The sequence below is a fragment of the Aethalodelphis obliquidens genome, unplaced genomic scaffold (assembly GCF_003676395.1).
Source record: "Aethalodelphis obliquidens isolate GAN/ISIS:26980383/991018 unplaced genomic scaffold, ASM367639v1 scaffold24, whole genome shotgun sequence".
In the NCBI taxonomy this organism is placed as follows: domain Eukaryota; kingdom Metazoa; phylum Chordata; class Mammalia; order Artiodactyla; family Delphinidae; genus Aethalodelphis; species Aethalodelphis obliquidens.
Window position 1 is genome coordinate 20,195,304 of NW_020837968.1, and position 23,586 is coordinate 20,218,889.

General features: G+C 37.2%; 1 protein-coding gene across 2 annotated transcripts in view; it reads right to left on the reverse strand.

Annotated features, from left to right (window-relative positions):
- The window catches only part of SCCPDH (saccharopine dehydrogenase (putative)), a 44,012-nt gene that overhangs the window by 4,035 nt on the left and 16,391 nt on the right, over positions 1-23,586 (reverse strand). For both annotated transcript variants that reach the window (XM_027122389.1, XM_027122390.1), the window contains exons 6-11: positions 21,454-21,584; positions 20,672-20,789; positions 18,303-18,422; positions 18,157-18,213; positions 2,082-2,193; positions 740-821 (exon numbers count right to left, since the gene is read on the reverse strand). In XM_027122389.1, the coding sequence (XP_026978190.1) occupies positions 740-821; positions 2,082-2,193; positions 18,157-18,213; positions 18,303-18,422; positions 20,672-20,789; positions 21,454-21,584 (620 nt within the window). The remainder of the gene's footprint in view (positions 1-739; positions 822-2,081; positions 2,194-18,156; positions 18,214-18,302; positions 18,423-20,671; positions 20,790-21,453; positions 21,585-23,586) is intronic.

Sequence of the window (23,586 nt, forward strand, 5' to 3'; positions counted from 1 at the left end):
TCAGCCCTTAGACTCAGGAGGATCAAATACGCACATGGGCAAAATAAAATTAGGTAATCAATTATTACTAAAGCATAAACAAGACAATTTGGATGAAAAAGAAGTTTCTTTAAATGTAATGGGTAACATTTAGAAAATGCTAAATATTTTCAAAGAGTATACAAATATTTGAAGAAAATTTAATTAGGTTTCACTTTATATAATTTTTATGTTTATTACTTACTACTGTTTCAGGTCAGACCTAAATTTATTTGTTTCTAAGCCTGCAGACCTATGCTCATTTGTAAAGTTGGCCTACTTTTAGGGTAACAGCTATATGCTCCAGAAAGATAGTTCACTTGATACTTATCTAGCCAGGATGCCATGAATCAACTCATGCTTGGGGTCACGGCTCCCACTGCCAGCTGGGTATCATTCAGCATGGATTAGGGGCTCCTGCCAATAACATTTAACTACAGGGACCTTTTTTTGAGTAGCTGACTTTGGATCTGAGTTATTTTCAGGAGGAACTGAAGCATGGCTCTCAAACTTTTCTGTCTCCTCTCATTTACTTCTGCACTGTTCCTAGAGGCCAATAAGGAACCGTCCTTCTCACAATATTAAGTTTACCTCTATCTTTGGATCAAAGGTACTGTAAATGCTTATGTACAAACCCAATGCCTGAAAACTGAACCAAGATAAGCTAAAATATAACATAAATGAAAAAGATATCTTCAAATTTGAAGAAAACCAGACTTACGCCTTAGGAAGATCAGAGGTGTCAGTTAGTAGAGTTATGGCTGCCTGGACCATGGCTATGGGGGTAGCCACATAGCCAGCTTCTGCAGATAACAGGTGATGAAAGAAAAAGGAAGTATTCATAAAATATGCATTCAACAACACCCAAAAATCAAATGGCAGATTTTATATCTAAGTATCAGTGTACAGAATTTCCTCAATAAATACTCTGTTCATGTAATGACAAAAATAACAACATTTATATAGTACCTATTAAGTGTCAGGAACTGTATTAAGTGCTTTAAATCCATTAAACTCATTTAATTCTCCTAACAATCTAGGCTAGTACTATTTTATACTGATTTTACAGATGAGGAAACTGAGGCATAGAGAGGTTAAGAGACTCATTCAAATTCACAAAGTTAGGTAGTGGTTGGGCCAGAATCACATGCAGGCAGCCAGCTCAAGTCCACACTCTTACCAATAATCCTAGGTTTCTTGTTTCTCTATTCATACACTACACTGATCTTTCTCAATCAAATACATCAAACTTCACTTTTAAAAAAAGACTCCATTTCTTAAAGAACAACTGAGTAACTCTCAAAGAAGTCTAACTTTAAGAAGTAACTTTAAAAGAAGTCTATAAACAAGGAGAACATTAGTGTTTATATTCATGTTAAATAAGAACATAGCTTTTCTTAAAAACCCAGGTGGAAATTTGAAAAAAAGGCAAGATGCAAAGATATCTTTGCTATTGGGCTTGATTAAAACTGCACAACAGACCCCCTGTGATCTATTAGGAATGATGGTAATTAAACTTATACTGTAATTCACAAGTGGGATTGTCTCTGTACAGTTCTCTAAAATTTACAGCATAAGTTATTGAATGTTTTGGAGTGATAGTCCTTTTTAACTATCTATCAAAACTTTTACCTTGCCCAGAAAAATGCACATGTACACACACTTTACAAACAATGTCAGGGTGATCCAGACTCCAAAAAAGCTTGGATCACAGCTTTGATTATGTTATAACTACACTGCTTTAAAGTGACCCTTGACTATAAAAATAGAACAGATAAATATCAATCAGCCCCTTGTCTTCTTAATATTAAAAATTCCATTCAGAATTACTGAATCATACTGAAAGAAAAAAAAACAGTGAGAGCGACACAACAATAAAACTGAATGATACCAATAATTCCAATCCTTCTTTTGACAGAATTATTTATCATTATTACTTAAATAATTTGTGCAAAATTTATTTCTAAAACAAACTTTAAAAAGAAACTGCTGTAATAGCACACCACTTTATAGCTTAAGACAATGTAAAACTCCCAAGCATTCTTAAGTCACATGTGAAATACCTGGTCCTTTCACCTGAGTACAAATTCTGATATTTGGTTTGTTCTTATCAGGACCAAAGCCTTGGCTGTACCCTTGACCAAAAAATGTCAACGTAAATGATGAGGCATCAATCTGAGGAAAAGAAAGCAAAGGGTTTATTAAATAAATATGTCGTTTCCTCCTTGAACACAATAAAACCTACTAATATACTTCCTATAAGACATTTTCAATAAATAAAAAAATCAATATTCTATCTGTCAGAATATCCCGTCATCCTTTACTTAAGCATGGAGCAAAAAATAATTCTTTGAAAAACAACAAGTTTTGCTGACTGGAGTAATGTTGAGAGGAGGGAGTTAGTGAGGAATAAAGCTGATATAAAGATGAGTCTTAGGTTGTGGCTGAAAGAAGAACAGCACCACCAGAATAGGCAGTTTCAGAGGAAAAGCTGGAGGTAGTTTTCATTTTAGGATAGAATATGGTACTCGGGCTTTAGATATCTGTTTGAGGTGACAAGACAAAAAAATAGTCAACAAGTAACGGCAGTATGGGCCTAGGGTATAGATATAAAATTGCTCCACTTAGAAGTGTAAAAATTTGATTCAAAAATTAAATTATAGAAGATCTATCCAAGCATCTGTCACAATCAGTAAATTTAGAAATAAAATAACAAAGCCATGGTGAACAAATTTTTATTAAGTATCAACCAAGGGTCAGACACTATGTTAGGTCCTGAGACATAAATAAAGTATTAATAAAATTAAAAGAAAAGAAAAGAAAAAGAAAAGGCATTCCTGGAGCTTACAGTTTAGTGTGTGTGGAAATATATACATATATATACACACACACACACAGATACACATAAGAGATCTAATAACAATATGAGACATGAATTAGAAGTGCAGGACTAGTTTAGCAGAGAGCATTATTAAGTTTACTGAGGAAGAGGTGAGCGTATGTGCGTGAAGTTTATTACATAGAAAAGTAAGGTGAGTACCAGAAAGGAGAAACCATTACTTAAAGGCAAAACCAGACAAGGATGCCACAAGAAAAGAAAATGACAGCCAATATCACTGATGAACATAAGTGCAAAAATCCTCAACAAAATATTAGCAAACTGAATTCAACAATATATTAAAAGGACCGTATACCATGATCAAGTGGGATTTAGTTTAGGGATGCAAGGATGGTTCAACATCCATGAATCAGTCAATGTGATATACCACATTAACAAAATAAAGGATAAAAATCATATGATCATCTCAAATGCAGAAAAAGCATTTGACAAAATTCAACATCCATTTATGATAGTCTCAGCAAACTGGGTATATAGAGGGGATATACTTCAACATAATAAAGGCCATATATGACAACTCATTGCTAACATCATACTCAATGGTGAAAAGCTGAAAGCTTTTCTTCTATGGTCAGGAACAAGACAAGAGTGCCCACTCTTGTCAACAGTATTCAACATGGTACTGGAAGTTCTATCCAGAGCAATTAGGCAAAAAAATGAAATAAAAGGTATCCAGGGCTTCCCTGGTGGTGCAGTGGTTGAGAGTCCGCCTGCCGATGCAAGGGATATGGGTTTGTGCCCCGGTACGGGAAGATCCCACATGCCGCGGAGTGGCTGGGCCCGTGAGCCATGGCCGCTGAGCCTGCGCGTCCAGAGCCTGTGCTCCGCAACGGGAGAGGCCACAGCAGTGAGAGGCCCGCGTACCGCAAAAAAAAAAAGGTATCCAAATTGGAAAGGAAGAAGTAATACCATCACTATTTGCAGATGACATGATGTTATGTATAGAAAACCCTAAAGATTCCATCAAAAGATCAGAACTAAAATGAATTCAGTAAAGTCATGGGATACAAAATCAACACCCAAAAATCTGTTTCATTTCTATACATTAATGAACTATCAGAAAGAAATATTAAGAAAGCAATCCCGTTTACAAATGCATCAAAAAGAATAAAACATCCAGGAATAAATATAACCAAGGAGGTGAAAGACCTACATGCTGAAAACTACAAGACATTAACAAAAGAAATTGAAGACCCAAATAAATGGAGACAGTCCATGATCATGGATTGAAAGAATATCATTATAATGTGCACACTACCCAAAGCAATCTACAGATTCAATGCAATCCCTATCAAAATACCAATGGCATATTTCACAGAACTAGAACAATAAATCCTAAAGTCTATATAAAACCAGAAAAGACTCCAAATAGCCAAAGAAATCTTTGCAAGAAGAATGAAGCTGGAGGTACCATGCTCCCTGATTTCAAACAATATTACAATGCTATAGTAATTAAAACAGTATGGTATTGGCATAAAAACATGCACACAGATCAACAGAATAGCACAGAGAACCCAGACATAAACCCACACATATGTGGTCAATTAATTTATGACAAAGGAGCCAAGAATATTCAATGGGAAAAGGACAGTCTCTTCAACAGATGATGTTGAAAAAACGTAACTAGACTGCTGCTTACACCATACACAAAAATTAACTCAAAATGGATTAGAGACGAATATAAGACCTGAAACCATACACCTCTTAGAAGAAAACATAGGCAGTAAGTTCCTTGACATAGGTATTAAAGATGCTTTTTCTGAACTTGACACCAGAAACAGAAACAAAAGCAAAAATAAACATGTAAGATTATGTCAAAGTAAAACGCTTCTGTGCAGCAAAGGCAACCATGAACAAAATGAAAAGGCAACCTACTAAATGGGAGAAAATATTACAAATCACATATCTGATAAGTGGCTATTACCCCCAAAATATAAAGAACTCATACAACTCACTAGCAAAAACCAAACACTTGAACTGAAAAATGTGCAGAAGATCGGAAGACATTTTTCCAAAGAAGACATACAGACAGCCAATAGGTGCATGAAAAGATGCTCTACATCATTAATCATGAGGGAAATGCACATCAAACCACAATGAGATATCACCTCACACCTGTTAGAATGGCTACCATCAAAAAACTAGAAATAGAGGAATGACCAAGATGGTGGAGTTTAGGAAGTCCCTGGACACACCAAAATTATAACTATATACAGAGCAACTATCAATGAGAACAACCTGAAGACTAGCAGAAAAGATTTTCAACAACTAAAGATATAAAGAAGAAACCACAACATGATGGTAGGAGAAGCAGAGATGCAGTGTAGGCAAGACCCAAACTCCCAGGTAGGCTACTCCCAAATGGGAGGATAATTACAATTACAAGCATTCTCCCCAGGGAGCAAGGGGTCTGAGCCTCACACTGGGCTCTCCCCAGCCCGGGGGTCCTGTACCAGGAAAACAAGCCCCCAGAACATCTGGCTTTGAAGGCTAGCAGGGCTTGCATACAGAGAGCTGGAGGGCCATAGGAAACAGGGATTACACTCTTAAAGGACTCACACAAAATCTCACATGCCCTGAAATCCAATGCAGAGGTAGTAATATGAAAGGAGCCCAGGTCAACCCACTTGCTGATCTTGGAGAGCCTTCCAGGGAGGCAGAAGGGAACTGGGACTCCCTCTGGGGACAGAGATGCTAATGGGAGCCATTTGGGGGCACCTGTTCTGCCATGAGGACACTGGTGCTGGCAAGCACCATTTTGGGGTCCTCCCTCTATCTCATTAGCACCAGGTGCTTCCCTGCCCAGTAGCAGACCAATACCAGCCCTGGGACTCCCTGGGTCCTGCAGCCAGCTATGTTGGGACCCCAGTACTGCCCACCCCAGGGGGGTGGCACCAGCCTGAGCCCCCTGGATACCTGGCGCAGCATGCCATGACTTGGCCACACCTACTATCAGGCTGGTACCAGCCCAGGACCCCCAGGGCCCTGCAGACAGCCTCTCCAGGTCCAGGCCATGCCCACCAGAAGGGCAGTAGCCTCGGCATGAGGCAGGGCCTGGCAGCCATCTGGGGGCCAGCTCTGCCTACTAGTGTGCCCACAGTAGTCAGAAAGGCCCATACAGCCCACATAGGGGGCACTGCTAGAGCATATAGCTCCAGTGACCAGTGGGGAGTATGCTGCTAGGCCCCACTGAAAGTCTCCCACAGGAGGCCATTCTCCAGGATTGCAAAATGTAACTGACTTACCTAATATTATACACAGAAATAAAAAACAGAGACATAGGCAAAAGGAGGCAACAGAGGAATGTGTTCCAAAAAACAACAAAATAAAACACCAGAAGAACTAAGATAAGTGGAGATAAGCAATCTACTTGATAAAGAGTTCAAGATAATGATCATAAAGGTACTCAAAGATGCTTGGGAGAAGAACGGATGAACACAGTGAGAAGTATAAAAAAGAGTTTGAAAATATAAAGAAGAGCCAAACATAGCTGAAGAATATAATAACTGAAATAAAAAATACATGAGAAGAAATCAACAGTAGATTAAAGATACAGATCAGTAAACTGAGAGTAGTGGAAATCATCCAAGCTGAACAGAAAAGACAATGTTTAAAAATGAGAACAGTTAAAGATACCTCTAGGTACTAATGTACTAATTTACTAATATTTGCATTACAGGGGTACCAGAAGGAGAAGAGAGAGAAAGGGGGAGAACTTATCTGAAGAAAAAATAGCTGAAAACCTCTCTAACTTAGGAAACAGACATCCAAGGCCAGAAAACACAGAGGGTTCCAAACAATATGAACCCAAAGATATCTACACCAAGACATACTGTGATTAAGATGGTAAAAATTAAAGATGAAGAGAGACTCTTACAAGCAGAAAGAGAAAAGCAAGCAGTTACGTACAAGGTAACTCCCGTAAGGCTATCAGCTGACTTTTCAGCATAAACTTTGCCAGGAAGAAAGGAGTGGCATGACATATTTTAAAGTAATGAAAGGAAAAAACCTACAACCAAGAATACTCTACCCAGCAAGGCTATCATTCAGATTTAAAGAGAAGTTTTACAGACAAGCAAAAAGCTAAAAGAGTTCAGCACCACTAAACAGGCTTTACAAGAAACATTAAAGGGACCTTTCTAAGTGGAAAAGAAAAGACTACAACTAGAAATATAAAAATATGAAAGGAAAAATCTCATCGGTAAAGGCAAATATATAGTAAAGGTAGTAGACCAACTACTTGTAAAGCTAGCAGAAAAGTTAAAGGACAAAAGTAGTAAAATCACCTATTTTTACAGTAAGTAGTTAAGGGATACACAAAATAAAAAGATGTAAAATATGATTTCAAAAACATTAACATGGGGCTTCCCTGGTGGCACAGTGGTTGAGAGTCCGCCTGCTGATGCAGGGGACACGGGTTCGTGCCCCGGTCCGGGAAGATCCCACATGCCGTGGAGCGGCTGGGCCCGTGAGCCATGGCCGCTGAGCCTGTGCGTCCGGAGGCTGTGCTCCGCAACGGGAGAGGCCACAGCAGTGAGAGGCCCGTGTACCGCAACAAACGAACAAACAAACAAAAAACCAAAAAACATTAACATGGGGTAGGGGGGAGTAAAAATGCAGGGTTGTTAGAAATGTGTTCGAACTTAAAGAGATCAGTAACTTATAATAATCACAAATATATACAGGGTGCTATATATAAACCTCATGGTAACCCCAAACCAAAAATCTATAATAGATACACACACACACACACAAAAAAGAGATCCAAACATAACACTAAAGATAGTCATCAAATTACATGGGAAGAGAGAAAAAGAAGAAAAAATCAAAAAACTACAAAAACAACCAGAAAACAATTAACAAAATGGTAGTAAGTACATACCTATCAATAATTACAGTAAAGGTAAATGGAATAAATGCTCTACTCAAAAGACGTAGAGTGACTGAATGGATACATAAACAAGACCCATATATATGCTACTTACAAGAGACTCACTTCAGATATAAAGACACACATAGACTGAAAGTGAGGGAATGGAAAACAGTATTCCATGTGAAAAAAAATGAAAAGAAAGCCAGAGTAGCAATACTTATATCAGAGAAAACAGACTTTAAAACCAAGACTATAACAAGAGATAAAGATGGATATTACTAAGTAGAAAGGGACCAATCCAACAGGAGGATATAACAACAATCCAACATAGGAGTACCTAAATACATAAAGCAAATCTTAACAAACATACAAGGAGAAATTGACAGTAACACAATCATAGTAGGAGAATTTAACACCTCACTAACATCAATGAACAGATCACACAAACAGAAAATCAATAAGCAGACGCTGGCCTCAAATGACATATTACACTAGATGAACTTAATAGATATATACAAAGCAATCCATCCAAAAGCAGCAGAATACACATTCTTTCCAAGTACACACAGACATTCTCCAGTATAGACCACATGCTAGGCCACAGAATAAGCCTTGGTAAATTTAAGAAAATTGAAATCATATCAAGCATCTTTTCCAACCACAGCACTATGAAGCCAGAAATCAACTATAAGGAAACACTGCAAAAATCAAACATGCTACTAAACAACAAATGGCTTAATGAAGAAAGAGGATATCAAAAAAATACCTGGAGACACATGAAAGTGGAAACACAACAATCCAAAATCTACAGGGCACAGGAAAAGCAGTTCTAAGGGGGAAGCTTACAGCATTACAAGCCAACCTCAGGAAACAAACAAACAAACAAAATTCAAGTAAATAACCTAACTTTACACCTAAAGGAACTAGAAAAATAAGAACAAACAAGACTCAAAGTTAGTAGAAGGAAAGGAATCATAAAGATCAGGGCAGAAATAAATGAAATAGAGGCTACAACAACAATAGAAATTATCAATGAAACTAAAAGCTGATTCTTTGGATAGATAAACAAAACTGATAAACTTTTAGCCAGACTCATCAAGAAAGAAAGGGAGCTCAAATAAATAAAATCAGAACTGAAAAAGGAGAAGTTACAATTGGTATCACAGAAACACAAGGGATCATAAAAGATTTCTGAAACAACTGCATGTGAATAAAATGGACAATATAGAAATGGATGAATTCCTAGAAATGTACAATCTCCCAAGATGGAATCAAGAAAAAATAGAAAATATAAACAGACTGGTTACCAGGAATGAAACTGAATCAGTAATTTAAAAAACCCTCAACTCCCAATAAACAAAAGTCCAGTACCAGAAGGCTTCACAGGTGAATTCTACCAAACATTTAAAGAAGAGTTAATGCCTAACCTTCTCAAACTATCCCAAAAAAATGCAGAGGAAGAAATGCTTCCAAAGTCATTCTTATGAACGTGCATCACCCTGATACCAAAACCAGACAAAGATATCACAAAAAAAGAAAATTATAAGCCAATATCATTGATGAACATAGATGCAAAAATCCTCAACAAAATGTTAGCAAACTGAATTCAACAATACATTAAAATAATCATATACCATGATCAAGTGGGATTTATCCTGGGATGTAAGGTTAATTCAATAACTGTAAATCAATCATTGTGATACAAGGTATACAGGGAACATACTGGGTATACAGGGAACATACTTCAACATAATAAAGGCCATATATGACAAGCCCACAGCTAACATCATCCTCAATGGTGAAAATCTGAAGGCATTTCCTCTAACACCAGGAACAAGACAAGAGTGCCCACTCTTGCCACTTTTATTCAACATAGTATTGGAAGTCCTAGCCACAACAATCAGACAAGAAAAAAGAAATACAAGGAATCTAAATTGGAAAGAAAGAAGTAAAACTGTCGCTGTTTGCAGAGGTCACAATACTACATGCAACAGATCCTAAAGATGCCACCAAAAAACTATTAAAACTAATAAATGAATTTAGTAAAGTTGCAGGATATGATACAAAGTTAATATACAGAAATCTGTTGTATTTCTATACACTAACAACAAACAATCATTAAGAGATTAAGAAAACAATCTCATTTACAATCGCATCAAAAGGAATAATACCTAGTAAAAATCTAACCAATGAGATAAAATACCTGAAAAATTATAAGACGCTGATGAAAGAAACTGAAGACGACACATAGAAAGATACACCATGCTCGTGGATTGTAAGAATTAATATTGTTAAAATGACAATACTACCCAAGGCAATCTAGAGAATGAATGCAACACCTATCAAAATACCAATGGCATTTTTCACAGACTGAGACCAAATAATTCTTAATTGTGAAGTCAAAAGACCTCAAATAGTCGAAATAATCCTGAGAAAGAACAACAAAGCTGGAAGTGTCATCTTCCCTAATTTCAAACTATACTACAAAGGTACAGTAATCAAAACAGTATGGTACTGGGAATTCCCTGGTGGTCCAGCCATTAGGACTCCATGCTTCCACTGCAGGGGGCACAGGTTTGATTCCTGGTCATGGAACTAAGATCCCGCAAGCCACATGGCATGGCCAAAAAAACAAAAAACAACCCAAAAAACCCAGTATGGTACTGGCAGAAAAAAACAGACGCATAGATCAATGGAACAGAATAGAGAGCTCAGAGATAATCCCACACGTACATGTTCAATTAATCTATGACAAAGGAGGCAAGAATATACAACAGGAAAGACAACCTCTTTAATAAATTGTGTTGGGAAAACTGGACAGCTATATGCAAAAAATCAAACTGGACTACTGTCTCACACCATATAGAAAAATAAACTCAAAGTAGATTAAAAACTTAAGTGTAAAACCTGAAACCACAAAAATCTCTAGAAGAAAATATAAGTAGTATGCTCTTTGACATTGGTCTTAGCAATATTTTACTGGATATGTCTCCTCAGTCAAGAGAAACAAAAGCAAAAATAAACAAGTGGGACTACATTAAATTGAATTTTGCACCGTGAAGGAAACTATCAACAAAACAAAAAGACTGCCTACCGAATGGAAGAAGATATTTGCAAACAATGTATCTAATAAGGGGTTAATAACTAAAATATACAAAGAATGTATATAACTCAACATCAACAAAACCCCAAACAACCTGATTAAAAATGGGCAGTGGGGCTTCCCTGGTGGCGCAGTGGTTGAGAGTCTGCCTGCCGATGCAGGGGACGTGGGTTCGCGCCCCGGTCTGGGAGGATCCCACGTGCTGTGGAGCGGCTGGGCCTGTGGGCCATGGCTGCTGGGCCTGCGCATCTGGAGCCTGTGCTCCACAACAGGAGAGGCCACAATAGTGAGAGGTCCGTGTACCGCAAAAAAAAAAAAAAAAAAAGGGCAGTGGAACGGAATAGACATTTTTCCAAAAAATATATATAGATGGCCAACAGACACATGAAAATATGCTCAATATCACTATCATCAGGGAAATGCAAATCAAAACCATAATATCACCTCACACCTGTCAGAATAGCTATTATCAAAAAAGACAAATAAGTGTTGATGTGGAGAAAAAGGAACCCTTGTGAATTGTTGGTGGGTATGTAAATTGAATGCCACTATAGAAGAGAGTATAGAGGTTCCTCAAAAAATTAAAAACAGAACTAGCATATGATCCAGCAAGTCCACTCCCAGATATTTATTTGAAGAAAACAAAAACACTAATTTGAAAAAAATATATGCATCCCCATGTTCACTACGGCATTATTTACAATAGCCAAGACGTGGAAACAACCTAAATGTCCACTAATGGATAAAGAAAATGCAGTGTGTATATATGTATGTGTGTGTGTGCGCGCGCGCGCATATATACATTAAGGTCATATATACAGAGAACAGATTGGTGGTTGTCAGAGGCAGGGGGTAGGGGTGGAAGAAATCAATGAACTGGATTTTTTTTTAGATTAAATAAATTGAATAAAAAATAAAGAAAAAGATAGGAGCTTTTCAGTACATTTATCAAAATTAGGTAACTATTATTTAAAAGTAGCAATAGATTCATCTACTAATGTATGCCCAAGGTCATATGCTGTCAAAGGCCAATAATACCAAAGAAGGTGAATTCCAAATAAAAACAGGAGGAAGCCAAGTTGGATAAGTTTCACAAAAGAAACCAAGTGGACTTCCTTGGTGCAAAGATATTTGGCAGCTTTCTCAGGCATGACAACTTTTCCTTCCCATTTCCCTCACTTCATCCTACAACATGTAGCCTTATAAATGCCTGAGCATTACATTATAAATTGTAAGTGAGTTCATGAGATCTGAGCAGAGATTATCTTAAAATAATAGGATGAAAAAAATAAAATAATAGGATGGCATCCAGGCCTTTCAAGGCCTGATTGATTGTTCACTATACACTAAATCTCCCAGAATTAGTGTTGGCAAGTAGAGAAGAAAGGAAAAGAGGAAACAAATAGGGAGAGAAGTTATTGATTTTTTTCTGTCCAAACATGTCTAAGGGAGAGGATAACTCTTCCAGGCTACCTGCACTGTAGTCCATCTCTTGTGAAGATTGATTCCACCAAAAAAAAAAAAAAGTGAATTGTCTTCTGTAATTTGCTTAAATGGAGAGAATAAGTAAGCAGGACAATGCCTTGTTCTGAAATTATCTTACCTACCTAATAGATATATTTCTGGTTAATTAATTGCATTCTGGTTTATATACCTCAGGCTCTTGTGAATTAGTTACAGTGAGTAACCAATTCTTCTGGCCGTGATAAATCTAAACAGTGTTAAGAACCCATATAATGATTAGTAAGTTTCAGCACTGGAATCAGGACCATTGTAAGCTCTTCCTTCTTTTCACACTTACACTGCTCCTACACCAGTGGTTTCTAATTTTTAACTCAAGAACCCCTTTCGGGGGAAAAAGTCGAGAAGGGATGCAGTAGCGTGGTGGATCGCAGTCTAACATGGCTAGAACATACAACTGAAGAGGAACAGGGTGTGAACAAAGTCAGACACACAGGCTGTACTTGTCTCCTCCCCTGCCTGAGGCACACATGCTATCTGATTGTAACCCTCTCAGGCATGACACATTCAGTATGAGACAATTTTCAACAGTCTCTAGGATGCTACTACCAATTAATCAGAGTTGGCATAAAAACAAAAAAAAGCCTATCTGCTATCCAGGGCTAGCTCATGAAGGCCCTCACATCTGCAGAGATGGACTTCAGTCACTGGTGCTCTAGGAGTGTGGACCAAAATAACCCAAACATCACCCAGAACCTTCCTACCTCCACATCAGTGATTCACAACCTTGGCAGTGCATTAACATTACTGGGGAGTTTTCAAAAAGCCCAGTGCCCAGGCCACATTCCACACCAATCAAACCCGCATCTCTGGTCATTTGTTTTGGGCTCTCTCCCAAAGCTGAGAACCACTGACCTATCCTTCGAGGCCCCACTCCACACCTACTGAATCAGAATGTCCAGATGCCAGGGTCAAAACATGTATTTGAAAAAATCTCACTGGGTGATTATGATATATAAAGTCCCAGCTGTAAGAGTCATTGTCAAAGCAATAAGCCAGGGAAGTATTTTAAAGAAGGTGATAACAGGGTCAGATTTTATTGTTTATTGAAGTATAGTTGATTTACAGTATTGTTAGTTTCAGGTGTACAGCAAAGTGATTTAGTTATACGGGTGTATATATATTTTTTCACATTATTTTCCATTATACGTTATTACAAGATATTGAACATAGTTCCTTGTGTTATATAGTAAATCCATGTTGCTTATCTATTTTATGTATAGTAGTTTGTAGCTGTTAATCCCCTTCTCCTAATTTATTCGCCCTTTCCCCTTTGGTAACCATAAATTTGTTTTCTATCTCTGAGAATATTTCTGTTTTGTATATAGATTCATTTGTATCAATTTTTAGACCCCACATATAAGTGATATCATATAATATTTGTCTTCCTCTTACTTCACTTAGTATGGTATTCTCTAGGTCCATCCACCTTGATGCAAACGGCAATATTTCATTCTTTTTTTATGTCTGAGTAATATACACCACATCTCCTCAAACCAATTGTCTGTTGACAGGTACTTGGGTTGTTTCCATGTCTTGGCTATTGTAAATAGTGCTGCTATGTACATTGGGGTGGATTTATCTTTCTGAATTAGAGTTTTCCTCTTTTCTGGATATATGCCCAGGAGTGGGATTGCTGGATCATATGGTAGCTCTATTTTTAGTTTTTTAAGGAATCTCCATACTGTTTTCCATAGTGGCTGTACCAATTTACATTCCCACCAACAGTGTAGAAGGCTTCTCTTTCCTCCACACCCTCTCCAGCATTTATTATTTGTAGACTTTATGATGATAGCCATTCTGACTGGTGTGAGGTGATAGCTCATTGTGGTTTTGTCATTTCTCTAATAATTAGTGATGTTGAGCATCTTTTCATGTGCTTCTTGGCCACATCTATGTCTTCATTGGAGAAATGTCTATTTAGATCTTCTGACCATTTTTTTTTTTTTTTTTTTGGTTGCTGTACACGGGCCTCTCACTGTTGTGGCCTCTCCCGCTGCGGAGCACAGGCTCTGGACGCGCAGGCTCAGCGGCCATGGCTCACGGGTGCAGCCGCTCCACGGCATGTGGGATCCTCCTGGACCGGGGCACGAACCTGCATCCCCTGCATCGGCAGGCGGACCCTCAACCACTGCGCCACCAGGGAAGCCCTCTGACCATTTTTTAATTGGATTTTTTTTAATATTGAGTTGTATGAACTGTTTGTATATTTTGGACATTAACCCCTGTTTGGCTGCATTGTTTGCAAATGTTTTCTCCCAGTCCGTAGGTTGTCTTTTCATTTTGCTGATGGTTTGTTTTGCAGTGCAAAGGGTTTTAAGTTTAATTAGGTCCCATTTGTTTACTTTTGCTTTTATTTCTTTTGCCTTGGAATACAGATCTAAGAAAATATTGCTATGATTTATGTCCAAGAATGCTTTGCCCAGGTTCTCCTGTAGAAGTTTTATGGTATCGTGTCTTATATTTAGGTCTTTAAACCATTTTGAGTTTATTTTTGTATATGGTGTGAGGGAGTGTTCTAATTTCATTGACACATGAAGTTGTCCAGCTTTCCCAACACCACCTGCTGAAGAGACTGTCTTTTCTCCATTGTATATTCTTGCCTCTTTTGTCGAAGATTAATTGCCTATAGGTGTGTGGTTTTATTTCTGGGCTCTCTATTCTGTTCCATTGACCTGTTTTTGTGCCAATACCATGCTGTTTTCATTATGATAGCTTTGTAGTATTGTCTGAAGTCTAGAAGGGTTATGCCTCCAGCTTTGTTCTTTTTCCTCAGGATTGCTTTGGCAGTTCTGTGGTTCCATATTAATTTTAGGATTATTCGTTCCAGTTCTGTTAAAAATGTCATGGGTAATTTGATAGGGATGACATTAAATCTGTAGATTTCTTTGGATAGTATGGCCATTTTAACAATATTAATTCTTCTAGTCCAAGAGCATGGGCTATCTTTCCATTTCTTTGAATCATCTTCAATTTCCTTTATCAATGTTTTACAGTTTTCATCATATAGGTCTTTCACCACTTTGGTTAAGTTTATTCCTAGTTTTTTTTTTGATGAAATTTTAAACGGGATTTTTTTTTTACTTTTTCTTTCTGATATTTCATTGTTAGTGTAAAGGACTGCAACAGATTTCTGTATATTAATCTTATATCCTGTTACCTTGCTGAATTCATTTATTAGTTCCAATAGTTTTTGTGTGGAGTCTTTAGGGTTCCCTATATAGGGTATCATGTCATCTGCAATTTTATCTCTTCCCTTCCAATTTGGATATCTTTTATTTCTTTTTCTTGTCCGACTGCACTGGCTAGGACTTCCAATACAATGTTGAACAGAAGTGATAAGAGTGGGCATCATCTGTCTTGTTCCTGAATTTGGTGGGAAGGCTTTCAGCTTTTCACTGTTGAGTTTTATGTTGGCTATGCGTTTGTGGTAAATGGCTTTTATTATGTTGAGATATGTTTCCTCTATACCCACTTTGGTGAGAGTTTTTATCATGAATGGATGCTGAATTTTATCAAATGCTTTTTCTGCGTCTATTGAGATGATCCTATGATTTTTGTCTTCTCTTTTGTTAATGTGGTGTATCACACTGATTGATTTGCATATGTTGAACCATCCTTGGGAACAGAGTCAGATTTGCATCATAGATTTCTTACACAGCAGTGGGAAGATGAATTAGAAAGAAATCATAGGAAGGCTATGAACAGTTCAGCTGAAAGATAAGGGCCTGCACTATTAACAGTGAAAAGACAACCCCACAGACTGGGAGAAAATATTTGCAAATCACATATCTGATAAGGGATTAATATACAGAATATACACAGAGCTCCTCGAACTCAACAATACAGCACAAAAATGGGCAAATGACAAGAATAGACATTTCTCTAAAGAAGATATACAAATAAGCCAATAAGCAGCACATGGAAAGAAGTTCAACATCACTAATCATTTAGGGAACTGCAAATCAAAACCATAATGAGAGATCACCTCACAACTATTAGGATGGCTACTATAAAAAAAAAAAAGGAAATAGCAAGTGTTGGTAAGGATATGGAGAAATTAGAACCTTTGTGCACAGTTGGTGGGAATGTAAAATGGTGCAGCTACAGTGGAAAATAGTTTGTTGGTTCCTAAAAAATTTAAAACTAGAATTACCACAGGATCCAAAAATTGAATTTCTGGTAATATACCCAAAAGAACTGAAAGAAGGGTCTTGAAGAGATATCTGCACACCCAATTTCATAAAGGCATTATTCAAAATAGACAAAAATAGAAGTAACCCAAGTGTCTATGGACAGATGAATGGATAAGCAAAATATGGTATATACAATCAGCCCTCCATATTCATGATTTCTGTGTCCACACTCATCCAATGTCAAATCCAAATTATTTGGGAAAAAACTTCCAGAAATTTCCAAAGAGCAAAACTTGAATTTGCCTTATGCCACCAACTATTAACATACCATTTACAATTATTTATGTAGTATTTACATAGGTATTATAAAGTAATCTATAGATGATTTAAAGTATACAGGACAATGTCTATAAGTTATATGCAAATACTATGCTATTTTATATAAGGGACTTGAGCACCATGGATTTTGGTACCTGTGGGGCATCCTGGAACCAATCCTCTGAAGATACTGAGAAACAAGCCTATATACAATGGCATATTATTTGGCCTCAAAAGAAAGGAAATTCTGACACATGCTACAACATGGATGAACTCTGAGGACATTATCCTATGTAAAATAAGCTGATCACAGAAGGACAAATTCTGCATGATTCCACTCATGATGTTCTAGTGTGGTCAAACTCATAGACACAAAGTAGTATTGTGTTTGCTAGGAACTGGGGAAAAAGGGGAAAGGAGAGTTATTTTCTAATGGGTATAGAGTTTCAGTTTTGCAAGATGAAAACAATTCTGGAAATGGATGGTGGTGATGGCTGTATAATAATATGAAAGTACTTGATACCACTGAGCACTTAAAAATGGTTAAGATGGGGAATTTTGTCATGTGTATTTTACCACAATTAGAAGGAAGAGAGAGAGAGAGAGAGAAGAGAAGAGGGATAAGAGCCTGAACTAAGGTAGTTATGATGGATTTGGAGAAAAATCTAGAATGATGCCTACGTTCAGGACTGGGCAGATGACAGTGCCACCAACTGAGATGGGAAACACAGAAGGAAGAAGAGGGTTCAGTGGAAATAAGTTTAGCTTTTACACATGAAATCTGAAGTGCCTGAAGAAGTTATATTGAGGATACCGGACAGATGGTAATTCAACTTATCTACCATGGGGATCCAGGGTGTGTGAAAGAGGAAAGGGAAGGGAAGCTCGGAGGAGGGGGAGAGAAGACGTAAAAAAGGAGGAGATAATGAAGAAGAAAAATTGAAGAGTAAAAATATTTGAAATCTCTATGAAGTAAAGAGAATATAATTTCTGGAGCCAGATAGCTGGGTTCTCATCCTAACTTGGCCATTTACTCACTATAGGACTTTGGCAAGTTTCTTAGCCTCTCTGTGACTCATTTTCCTCATTTGTAAAATGGAGATAACACCTCAAGGAGTGTTCAAAAAGACTGAGTAATCTAATTTATGTAAAGAATATAAAAGAGTGTCTGAAACACAGTAAGTGCTTCATCAGGTCTTAGCTGTTATTTTCACTACACTGAGGAAAAGTAAAAATGAAATAAAGAAAAATATTATTTTAGAGACCTGGATACAAAGGAAAGAGTTACCTGTTTTTGTGTTGGACCTTGTTTTGAAAAATAACCAAAGGAGAAGAGCCATGGGAACTAAAGGAAAAAAAATAAACCTTTAGTGATATTTTCAAAACTTCATGGAAAATACTTCTAAGGTCTAATTTCATAGAAATATTACTTACTTTTATGAGGAGTTGCCTTCCAATGCCAAACTTCACAAAGAATAAAAAGAAAAGTCCAGCAAACATCAGCTTAATAACAGAGGTGACACCTCCCACAGTTACATAAGCAGCATACTGAACCTAGATGAAGAATATAAAGTCAGGATGTTACTCCCTACTTTCTTAGACCAAGTAATACAAGAATGTTAGCTACTAATAACTTACTCTATAGTCATAAATATCAAACAAAAGCAGTTTCCATTTTATGAATGTGTTATGTTCCAAAAGCTTGTCCAGAAATCAGACACTGGGAAGACTTTTTTTTTTTTTGCGGTACGCGGGCCTCTCACTGTTGTGGCCTCTCTCGTTGCGGAGCACAGGCTCTGGACGCGCAGGCTTAGCAGCCATGGCTCACGGGCCCAGCCGCTCCGCGGCATGTGGGATCTTCCCGGACCGGGGCACGAATCCATGTCCCCTGCATCGGCAGGCGGACTCGCAACCACTGTGCCACCAGGGAAGCCCCCAGGGAGGACATTTTTTAAAAGAAATTATTAAAATGGGCAGAAGGCCTAAATAGACATTTTCCAAAGAAGATATACAGATTGCCAACAAACACATGAAAGGATGCTCAACATCACTAATCATTAGAGAAATGCAAATCAAAACTACAATGAGGTATCACCTCACACCGGTCAGAATGGCCATCACCAAAAAATCTACAAACATGGGCTTCCCTGGTGGCGCAGTGGTTGAGAGTCCGCCTGCCGATGCAGGGGACACGGGTTCGTGCCCCGGTCCGGGAAGCTCCCACATGCCACAGAGCAGCTAGGCCCGTGAGCCATGGCCGCTAAGCCTGCACGTCTGGAGTCTGGAGCATGTGCTCCGCAACGGGAGAGGCCACAACAGTGAGAGGCCCGCGTACTGCAAAAAAACAAAACAAAAACACTACAAACAATATATGCTGGAGAGGGTGTGGAGAAAAGGGAACCCTCTTGCACTGTTGGTGGGAATGCAAATTGATACAGCTACTATGGAGAATAGTATGGAGGTCCCTTAAAAAAATAAACATAGAACTACCATATGACCCAACAATCCCACTACTGGGCATATACCCTGAGAAAACCATAATTCAAAAGTAGTCATGTACCACAATGTTCACTGCAGCTCTATTTACAATAGCCAGGACATGGAATCAACCTAAATGCCCATCAACAGATGAATGGATAAAGAAGATGTGGCACATATATACAATGGAATATTACTCAGCCATAAAAAGAAACGAAATTGAGTTATTTGTAGAGAGGTGGATGGACCTAGAGTCTGTCATACAGAATGAAGTAAGTCAGAAAGAGAAAAACAAACACTGTATGCTAACACATATATATGGAATCCAAAAAAAAAGGGTTCTGAAGAACCTAGGGGCAGGACAGGAATAAAGACGCAGACGTAGAGAATGGACATGAGGACACGAGGAGGGGGAAGGGTAAACTGGGACAAAGTGAGAGAGTGGCATGGAGCTATACACACTACCAAACGTAAAACAGACAGCTAGTAGGAAGAAGCCGCGTAGCACAGGGAGATCAGCTCGGTGCTTTGTGTCCACCTAGAAGGGTGGGATAGGGAGGGTGGGAGGGAAAAGCAAGAGGGAGGAGATATGGGGATATATGTATATGTATAGCTGATTCACTTTGTTATACAGTAGAAGCTAACACACCATTGTAAAGCAATTATACTCCAATAAAGATGTTAAAAAAAAAATTGTTGCAAAAGGTAATTAGCTCCCCCTACTTGAACACAAAAGTCCACATAATCTATATATAAAAAGTCCATAACAATATACCTGAGTTTAACAATTATACATTATAAAGTGTAGACTCCACTTACAATCTCTTCTATAAGAAAATACTCTCGTTTTTTGTTTTTTTTTTAAACTTGACACAGTTTCCTCTTCAAGTCTCAGCAGTGGGAATAATTACTTCCCTCACCAAATGGAGTAGGATAGTTCTCTAGAGGTAGCAAGGAGATAAGAGAGAAGAACCTAGACACCTCCATAAGCAACAGAAAGAGTATTCTAGCAGCTGAAACTCGCAACAGGACTGTTGGGTATTTATGATACCAGGATTTCCTATATTGAACTTGCTGCTATTGTGTTACATTAAAAAGGTATTCAGAAGGTCAGAGTTGAATTATGGGAGAAGGTTATTACCACCCCCATAAAATGCAAAATGTTCTACACTACTAATTCTTTATGCTTCCAGAAACTGAAACATGCACTATTTTAGCTCTTTCATTTTTTGCCTTATAAACATAAAAATCCTACATTAAAATGATAGGGGAACTGAAACAAACATAGAATACTCTTTATTAAAAAATAAATCATATACGCTTACAGGTGATTGCTGTAAATTTTCGTGCAAGTAACGCTGAGTCCGCTTCACAACAGACACATCTGCTCCCAAGAAAGGAATGGAATAACTGTTGAGTTCTCTGCAGTAAGAAATTGGCCACCTGCAAGACAGAAGCATGTTGTATCTTCTCCATTTACAGTGACCACAACTATAACTGGTAAATTTCTGAATAAAAACCTTAACTCTTCTTGAGGCAATTAATAATAACAGTAAAGATGGCAGATCTGCTCTTAATTAAAATTTACTTCAGTATTTGTCCTTTGTTCTCTACACCTGCACCCAAACAAGTGACAAGTTGGAACAATGTAGTATTCTTCACACCATGGGCAGTTAACACATATAGTTTAACCATGTTTTATACCCCATCAATTTCCCTAGATAATGATAAGAAGAACACTCATTTCAACAGCCAAACTCTGAGTTTAGAGTTCTCACATATAAATACTAATTAATAGGTTGATTAATATACATAAGATCATCACATTTTTACAGCATGAAATTTAATTGATGTTTAATTTTGATATTGATAGTGAAGAGTCATAAAACTGATTTTTTCCAGAATTTTCCCAGAATCCAAATGTATTATTATATATGAAGTACTTAAACTTAGGGTAACATATTAATTATATTTTATTTATCTTTGAAAACAATCCTGAACTCACTATAAAAGTCTCCAGGCTTTTCTTAGTAGCATATGTTATTAACAGTCAGATAAACAACAATATGGTTAGATAAACTAAAGAATAGATTTTGAGATAATATACCTTCTTTTCAATTTTGGACCAACAATTGGGACAGGCTTCAAATTGGACTCATTTCGTAGTTTTTTCAAATTACTCTGATCTCCAAAACCATAAACCGCTGACTTCCAGGTACCATCATGAGTGCACAACCCCTAACAAAATAATTCAAGAGTTAAAGCAACTTGTCTTAGAACTGACACAATATTGTAAATTAACTATACTCCAATAAAATTAAAATATTAAAAGAAACATGTCTTAAGGGATAAGTACTAAAATGTAAAACCAAGTAATTTATAATTGATACAAAGAACATTTCACCTCTATTTGAGCAAGGTATAATCCCTTATTTAATAATCTTGAGATAAATTTTTACGACTGGCTAGGCAGTAGTAAAACTCATTAGTTTGATCACATTCACTATTTATACCCTATTTATATATTATATATTTACAAACATATGCCCTTTCTTCTTTCCTCCTACCATTATTTAAGCTCTTTTTAATAAGTTTCATGTCATCATTTTCACTCAACTATTTATCACTGATTGCTTTAAGCAGAAAAATAGAAACACTAAAACCATCAGAAGATTCAGGTTTTCATATAACAGCTTTGATGAAACTGAAAGGTAAAGAGACACCAACCTAATTTCTATTCTGGTACAGATTAATTTCTTCTGTTTGTTAAAACTAAATCAGAGCTAAAAGTCTTAAGAGTTTGATTTGTGAAACTATCCTCAGTCTGCACCTAGCCAATTTGACCTACTTGCAAAGATTTCCAAAAATCAGGAGAAAATAGTTTTTTTAAAAACGTTAAGAGTATCTTCTCATACAAATAAGCCATCAAAAGGCAAAAATTACATTCCATTTTAAAAACCTTTTATTTTGTTGAAAAATAGGAAGAAAAGTGCACAAGACATAAAAGTATAATTTAATGTAATTATGAAGCTAACATCTATGTAAACCCAGAAGGCCCTCCTTCTGTCCTGCCTTTGTGGTAATCAAGAAAACTCCTTGCTTCTTTAAGAGTTTTACCACCTAAGTATTCATTTCTAAACAGTGCAGTGAGTTTTGCCCGTTTCTAAATTTTACAGAAATGGAACCATATCATGTATATTCCTTGAGTTTGGCTTCTTTTGCTCAAAATTGTGATGTTAGGATTCATCATGTGTTAGAAGGACCTCCTACTCTGCTGTTGACCTTCCATTTTCTTAATGGTGTCTTGTGATATAAAAGGACATACTCAATTTAAAATTTTAAATGTATTCCACTTTTCTTTTTATATTTAATGCCTTCCGTGTCTTTTGCAAGCAGTCATTTGTTCCCTGTACAACATGGTGACTATAGTTTATATTATATAGAAAATTAGAAATTTGCCAGGAAAGTATACAGAAAATCCTAAAAGTTCTTAGGACTTCCCTGGTAGTGCAGTGGTTAAGAATCTGCCTGCCAATGCAGGGGACACGATTCAATCCCTGGTCTGGGAAGATTCCACATGCCGTGGAGCAACTAAGCCCGTACACCAAAACTACTGAGCCTGTGCTCTAGAGCCCGTGAGCCACAACTACTGAGCCTGTGTGCCACACTATTGAAGCCCATGCGCCTAGAGCCCATGCTCCTCAACAAAAGAAGCCACCGCAATGAGAAGCCCACGCACTGCAACGAAGAGTAGCCCCTGCTCGACACAACTAGAGAAAGCCCGCATGCAGCAACAAAGACCCAACACAGCCAAAGATAAATAAATAAATAAAATTTTAAAAATTGTTTATATGCTTAAAAAATAAACATATAAAGAGCTGTTGATAATCAGATTCCAAATAAAGAAAAGTTACTTCAAAAAAAATAAATACAAGTTCTCATCACAAGAAAAAAAACTTAAGTATGGTGATGGATGCTAACTAGTGGTGATCATTTGTAATATAAACAAATATTGAATTATTATGTTGTACACCTGAATAGTACAATGTTATATGTCAATTATACCTCAATAAAAATAAATTAACAAAATAAAATATATTTCTGGAAAAAAAGAAACCATTCCTGACCTTGAGGTCATGAAATATTCATCTTCTAAAAGCTTACTGTTTAGCCTTATGCATTTAGGTCTATAACCCACCTAAACTTGATTTTTGTACACAGTGCAAAGTATGAGTCCAAT